This window comes from Sardina pilchardus, chromosome 7 (genome assembly GCF_963854185.1).
Source record: "Sardina pilchardus chromosome 7, fSarPil1.1, whole genome shotgun sequence".
NCBI classification, from domain to species: Eukaryota; Metazoa; Chordata; class Actinopteri; order Clupeiformes; family Clupeidae; genus Sardina; species Sardina pilchardus.
This window is the reverse complement of record NC_085000.1, coordinates 11,235,453-11,242,952: the sequence shown is the minus strand read 5'-3', so window position 1 is coordinate 11,242,952 and position 7,500 is coordinate 11,235,453. Positions and strand designations below refer to the sequence as shown.

The 7,500-nt window shown below is 47.9% G+C and overlaps 1 protein-coding gene across 3 annotated transcripts in view; it reads right to left on the bottom strand.

The window, feature by feature from the left end:
- The window catches only part of arhgap4b (Rho GTPase activating protein 4b), a 32,201-nt gene that overhangs the window by 16,840 nt on the left and 7,861 nt on the right, over nucleotides 1-7,500 (bottom strand). For all 3 annotated transcript variants that reach the window (XM_062540741.1, XM_062540740.1, XM_062540742.1), the window contains exons 2-5: nucleotides 4,954-5,570; nucleotides 1,244-1,415; nucleotides 412-577; nucleotides 42-104 (exon numbers count right to left, since the gene is read on the bottom strand). In XM_062540741.1, coding sequence (XP_062396725.1) covers nucleotides 42-104; nucleotides 412-577; nucleotides 1,244-1,415; nucleotides 4,954-5,020 — 468 coding nt within the window. In that variant the 5' untranslated portion in view covers nucleotides 5,021-5,570. The remainder of the gene's footprint in view (nucleotides 1-41; nucleotides 105-411; nucleotides 578-1,243; nucleotides 1,416-4,953; nucleotides 5,571-7,500) is intronic.

The window sequence follows — 7,500 nt, the reverse complement described above, 5'->3', positions numbered from 1 at the left end:
GTAAGAGAGAGTGTGTGTGTGCATAATTCCCTACCACTCACCGTCTGTAGCTCTGTGGTAACCCTCAGGAGATCATCCTGCATTTGCTGTCCAACCTCTTTACTCTGCAACACAATCAACAACAACACTATCAGCATTGTGAGGAAATGTGTGTGTGTGTGTGTGTGCGTGTGTGTGCGTGTGTGTGTGTGTGTGTGTGTGTGGGTGTGTGTGTATGCGTGTGTGTGTGTGTGTGTGTGTCTAGTGTACCTATATCCATAGACTGTGTCTTTGTGTGTATAGTGTACCAATGTGCATATATGACTGTGTCTGTAGATTTTTGTTTTGTGCATGTGGTGTGTGTAACTATTAATGCTTCATTCTGTGTGCTTCTGTGTGTGTGTGTGTGTGTGTGTGTGTGTGTGATGGCACCTTTTTGGCCAGGCGGTGTGTGTCCTCTATGCAGTGTGAGAGGCGCTGGGTGAATGTGTTGCAGCAGGTCTCACTCAGAGCGCTGTGGTCTCGGCTCTCCTGCCGGGTCTGCGTCAGCAGCACTGACCAGCACTGGGCCACGGAGCACTGGTCAGACTGCTCCTTCCTGCAGCAGGCCAGAGGAGAACAACACTCGTTACGCTCTCTCACTCTATCTTTCGCTCTCTCTCACTCTATCTTTCGCTCTCTCTCTCTCTCTCTCACTCTCTCTCTCCTCTCTTTTCCTCTCTCTGTCTCTCTTTATCTACAGTATCTATCAATCAATCTATTTCCTTCACTCCCCCCCTCTCGCTCTCTCTCACACACACACACACACACAGACACATACAGACACAGACACAGACACACACAGACACACACAGACACACACAGACACACACACAGACACATACAGACACACACACACACACACACACACTTACTTTCTGCTTCCAAACCTCCGTCTCCCTCTCCTCTCAGACTGTCCTGTGACTCCAACTTCAATTCCAAATCCAATGCCTTATCTGATTCTTCCCTCTGTGAGGCCAATCTTGACCCACATTCCCCTGTTCTTCTCATCTCTCTCCTACTCTCTCCATCTTCCCCCTCTCCACTCTGGAGTCTCTACACCTCCCCTCCTCTGTCTCTTTCCTTCCACTATTTACCGCTTTCTGTTTATTCAAATCTTTATTTATTTCATTTTTATGTGCGTTTAGCTTCACTTGAACTTTTCGAATATTGTTTATAATGCCTCTTTCCCCTGTCTCTCCTCTGTCCTCCTCCTCCTGCTCACCTCTTGGTTTTGAGCGTGAACCTCTCGGCCAGCTTGTCCAGGGAGCGGGCGTACTCAGCCTCGATCTCGCCCCGTCTGCGCAGGTAGTCGCTGACGTCCTGCAGCTGCTGCGTCTTCTGCTCCAGCTGTGCGTCCAGTACCTTCATCTGCTCCGACAGCTGACTGCGCACCTCTGGAGAAGGGATGAAGGAGAGGGAGGGAGAGAGATTCTCATATTGCTAATGTCTGTTGCTTTACTGTTATGTATGCTTTACTTTTAAACAGTCATGGAAAAATAGAGCAATCGCGCACTCGTATGTGTTGGAAACAACACAACTTCCGTTGTTTTCAACACATCTCTGTGGCCAGATAAGGACAGCACATTCGTTTCAAGTGTGTCAGAGAGGAAGGGAGAGAGACAGAGAGAGAGGAGAGAGAAAGAAAGGAGAGAAAGATAGTGACAGAGGGGAAAGTCAGACACAGCTAAAAAGAGTAAAACAGTTAGATGGACCAATAGATAGAGAGAAAGAGCGGGAAAGAGTGAGAATCAACAAAGCAGAATGGATAGATACAGACAACCAAAGGTAGAAATCTGTGAGAAAGAGAAAGACAGTGTCAGTGAGAGATAAACAGAGAAAAAGAAAGAGTGAGAGAGAGAGAGAGAGAGAGAGAGAGATGAGGGATCTCTGTACGAAGCACATGCTCCCAGGTAGGTCACGCAGACCTACAGCTTTGTCAGTGCAGGTTTTCCACAGCCTGACGAGAGCACCACTGAACTGGGCTGAACTGAGAGGCATCTCAGCGCCGAGGCTGCCACTGCACTACAGCACTACATGGCTTAGTGAGCAGAGCAAAGCCAAGCAATGAAGGCCGCGCTGGGCTGGGCCAGGCCGAGAGAGAGAGAGAGAGAGAGAGAGAGAGAGAAAGAGAGAGCGAGAGAGAGAGAGACAAATCAGCCATGTATTGTGACCTGCAGGCAGAGCACCACTTCAACTGCGGCGTCAAAATCATTCCTATCCACATTAAGCGGGGAATATTTCTGAGGCAGGCTGGGGAATGGGGAGGGGCTCCGAGAAGCCCCATGCGCGCCTGGCTCATTCATCAGCGGGGAAATGGAAGCTGATGGAGCAGCACAGTGATTTGATTAGCGAGCGCCTTTCAATAATTATGTGACATTCTCATGGAGAGTTGCATGTCAGACAGCTTGGATTTGGGGAGGTTTGTGTGGGCAAGAGAGAGAGGGATAGAGAGAGAGAGAGGGAGAGAGAGAGAGAGAGAGAGTCAGGGGGAAAGAGACTCAAAAAGAAGAGAAAGAAGGAGATAGAAACAGAGACAGAGAGAGGAGGAGGGATAGACAGGAAGAGAATGACGAGAGATACAGGAACAAAGAGGAAGAGAGAGAGAGTCTAAAATGGGGGAAAGGGAGAGAGATACATGTGAGAGAGAGTGAACGAGATTTGGAGAACTAGTGAGTGAGCGAGAGAAAGGGAGTGAGAGAGGTATGGAAAGAATGGTGGTATGAACGAGTGAGACAGAGATAAAGGGATTGGGAGAGGTATGGAAAGGTTGGCCATGTGAACGAGTGAGAGAGAGAAAAAGGGAGTGAGAGAGGTATGGAGAGGTCGGTGGTGGTGATGGTGGTGGTGGTGAGGGAAAAGCACATTAGCTGACCACTCTCTCTCCCTCTGTTTTGTCTCCCTCGCTCGCCCCCTGTCCCTTCACAGCCTGAGGTGGTGCTCTGATTGGATGAGGGGAGACAGCATCACTAATACTGGCTATAAATACATCCACACAGCCCAGTCGGCACGGCAGGGCAGACCGCTGCCATACAGCCGGCATCCACACAGGAGACACACACTCTGCCAGGCACACCCAAGCTACAGGAGGAGGGGGAGAGGGGGATAGAGAGAGGGAGAGAGAAAAGGTAGAGACACAGATAGAGAAAGAGAGGTGTGATGGACTGACAGTAATACAGGGAGTGGTCCAAAAGAGAGAAGAACAGAACTGGAGTGATAGAAATAAGGCACAGACTGATAAGGGAAGGAGGAGGACAGGGGAGAGAGGGATGAATGAGATATCACACAGGAAGAGTACTGTGATGACAGAAGAAAGGGTGACAGTGAGAGGGAGGTGTGAAGGAGGTAGAAGCCGTTAACTGACTGAACGCCGGCTCATCCGCGGCTAGGTTTAACCGGCCATTCCCCGGCTAGGTCAGTGAGGACAAGAGGCGCGGTATTCCAAAGCCGCCTCGGTGTAGGCGTAAACATGTAAGAACTGGGTGTGAAGTTGAACAGTGACGTACAACAACATAGGCGTCGAAGTCTCGTGACACTACTGTTATTCTCAAAACAGCGGTGCAGTTCTCTGTCAAGTTCTCTGCTCCTCCGTTTGATATTTCTAGATCTTCTGACTAAGTTTACTCTACTTATCCAAACTGACGACATCACCACTGTCACTAGATATAACGCAAACATTGATTTTCACTCGGTGCTATTCACTGACCGTAAAAAAGTGTCATTAGTAGCCTATGCAGTATGCACCTGTTCTATACAGTCTGGTATGCACTGTTGTTTGTGGCTAGCTAGACTTGCTAGCTAGCGCGGCTGCTTGTGTTACGTTCATGCAAGGGGGAAATGTAGCCTACGGCTAAGATGGTTAAGCAGCCTGTTGTCATAAGATAGTTGACGGTTACGCATTATATAGGTGTACTAGACTAGTCAGCTGATGTGTTTTGGGATAAGGGGTTTATGTTACGGGATGCCACCCATGTTGTGGGATATAGCCACGGGGATCTTAAACAGGCCATGTAATGTCATCCTCATATTCATCTGGTAATAAACATTTCCTAACAGAGTAATTCTTGCCTCCTCACAATATCAACTCTCCACTCATTCCGCTTGGACTATGCATTATACCTTTCACTGCCTCACATCTGCCAGGTTCCAAACTGTCTTCCTAACAGCAGTTACAATCAGTATTTTTGTGATAACAACAAAACAGCTCTGCAAAGTTTAAACCAACGATGCTAATCGCGACTAGCGATTAGCCATTTAAAATGCAGAGCCTACCCTCATAAGGAGACCTCTCCAATTCAGAAAAATGCATTAAACTAAAATTGGACGACGTTGTTATGTTTCTTAAACCATAGGGTGGGTATGATATAGGCCTAGCCTACATGCTTTAACGAAATACGCTGTCAATGGTTATTTGAGCAAGCTAGCCAAGGTCTAGCTATCCTGGCTGTAGATAAAGCAGGATAGCCTAGGCTATGTTTTTCCCAATATGTTACCAAATTAATAAATAAATGCTGAGATGTTTGGCGATTTAATTGCCATTGACATTTGAAAGAACAGTGTGTAGATAGACCACAAGGAGCAGTGTTAATATGTGAACAGTATGATGATGATCTGACAGCTGTGCAGCATACAGTCAGCTGTTTGCTGATTTAAAATCTTTCAGCAGTGTGTGCACAACTCTCGTTGTTGACAGCTCCGCCCATGTCTCAGCAAAGCCGCCGCATATCTGCCTCGCGTCCTCACTGCAGTCGCCCCGGCGATATGTGTACCCCCAGGGGAGGACAATTGGCAGCGTAAATCACCCCGTCGATTAGCCGGCTATCAGTGAGTACAATCGGGACTAGCCGCCTAAAAGCCCGTGAATCGCCGGCTATCTGTGCAGTCAGTTAACGGCTAGATAGACATACAGAGATGCCCCCCCCATCCACTCCTTACCTTTGACCTGGTTCTCATACTCCACCAGCCCCCCCTTCTCCTTCTTCAGCTTGCCATGCGATGTCATGGTGTGTCCACAGGGGGCAGCACTGGGCTCACCAGGCCTTGGTTTGGTTGATGTTCAGCTGCTCCTCTGTTCAGGGTGCCGTTAGACCACACAGGCCGGATTTCACAAGTCCTGCCACTGTGGCAATGGCCCCTCTGAACAGGCTGGTGTGGTTGGATGACCTGAATGTCACGCTTTCTCTCTTCTTCTCTCTCAATCTCAGTAGACACCAAGTTTCACTCTCACTGTCTTCTCATTCTGGGATGCTGGTAATCTGCTGGCAGTTATTTTGTCCTTGTTTCCACACAGGCAAAACAGAGAAGTTGCTTCGATGTGTGTGTCTGTATCTCTTTGTATTTGAGTCTGTATGAGTGATTGTGTGTGTGTGTGTGTGTGTGTGTGTGTGTGTGTGTGTGTGTGTAAGAGTATGCCCGTCTTGCGAGTGTCTGTGTCGTCCTAGGCGCTTCCTGCGTTTCGGCCCCGCCGACACTGAGCGCGACAAAAGAAACACCGGCTTCCTCCTTGGCTTCCTGAGTGACTGGAATCAGGGTGATTGTCTTCTCTTGAGAATCTAAAACACAGAGAGAGAGAGAGAGAGAGAGAGAGAGAGAGAGAGAGAGAGAGAGGAGGTTCGTGAGAAAGTGGGAGGGTAAGACGGTCAGGGAAGATGGTAGTTGAGTGAGTACGTGACTAAGACAGAAAAAGAGTGGAGAGAGAGAGACAAATAAAGACAGGCAAATGAAAAGAAAGAAGAAAAGAAAGAATGAAAGGAAGAATGAGGAAAAGGAAGAATGAAGAAAAGAAAGAATGAGAAAAGAATGAAAAAAAAGAATGAAAAAAAAGAATGAAAAAAGAAAGGATATACAGTGTCAGCAACAGGACAACGTGTGCTTCGGGGGAGATCCGTCAGTTGACAGAAATGAGCGCACCTGCCCACATCCTGTTGATCTCTCTCTCACACACACACACACACACACCGTCTCAGGTCACAGTCAAGCTCACAAACTCTCGGAGGCTCTCTGAGCTCACACGAGAACCGCAGGTCATGTGCATAATCTCTCACAACACACACCACTGGACCAGCATGGCCCAAACGGAGTCCCCCGTCTGCACCTGGACGCAAATAAACATGCTACGTGGCTAAGGCTAATGCTACCAACACACGCTAAAATGTAGCCAGAGAAGAGCTGGACTGAAGCTAAGACTACCAGGGCCTCTGCAGCTCTCATTGGTGGTGTGTTTCTGGCAGTCTGCTGGCGTAGTGAGTGGGTGTGGGTGTGGGTCTGGGTGAAGTAGCAGAGGTCAGTGAAAGTAACATACAGACAGACAGACAGACAGACAGACACACACACACACACACACACACACACACACACACACACACACACACAGCTCAGAGAGTAGCAAATGACTGAATGTAACTGGCTCAGGCTCAACTCTGGGCTGCAGCAGGGTTGGATTTTGAATCTAGTGTCTTTCTGGGACCTTCAGAATCTTCCCATGTTATATAACCTGCTGATTTGAACAGTGTGTGTGTGTGTGTGTGTGTGTGTGTGTGTGTATATCTACAGTAGGAGTGAAATAGATGTGGAATTTGCAGTATGCCAAAGGCTATGCATATGTGATTCCATGTGTCTGTGTGTGTGTCAGAAGGAGTAAAGTGACAATTATATGGATGTGCACGGGCAGTGTGTGTGTGTTTGTGTGTGCATGCATGGTATGAGTGTGTGCAAGTGTGTTTGTATGCATGTATTTGCTTAGAGTAAGCTCTTTTTGATACACTCTGGGTGAATGCATGTGGGTGGATGTGTAGTAGCTAGTGCCATGTGTGTTTTTGTCAGTGTGTATGTGCTGAATGCCTCTCAGTGTGTGTGTGTGTGTGTGTTTCATCGTGTGTGTTTCATCGTGTGTGTGTCTGTTGCGTGCCTGTGTGTATGTGAGGGAGTCTGAGTCATTGAGGTTGGCCTCACTCATCCGTCACGGCTCTCTCTATCTCCCTCTCTTTCTCTCTACCCTTTCCTCTCTTTCAGTCTCTCTATATCTCCCTCTTTTTCTCTCTACCCACTTCTCTCTTTCAGTCTCTCTCTCCCTCTCTCTCTCACCAAATAAACACTGACTCAACCAACCAACCATCCAACCAACAGCCCTCTCTGTTGCACACGAGCAAGGTCGACTAGTTCAAGTCACCTGCTTCAGCCGGCCAATGAGCGCAGAGATAGAGCTTAGAGATTGAACTGCAGGCATTCATTTAAACAAATACAACCTGATCCATCACACATTTGCTATGCATTGCTTGCATGGCTACACCTCCGGAAATAATATGTTAATGTAAACATTCACACACGGTCCCAATGATAAACAGACATGTTATTCATGCAATCCACACAACACATGCAGTCAAACACCAATGCACCGACTAGAAATGAACTAGGACTACACAGGAGAAAAACAGCGCACATGATCAACTCTGCAGGATGCCTGTGCATGCTGAATAGATCACA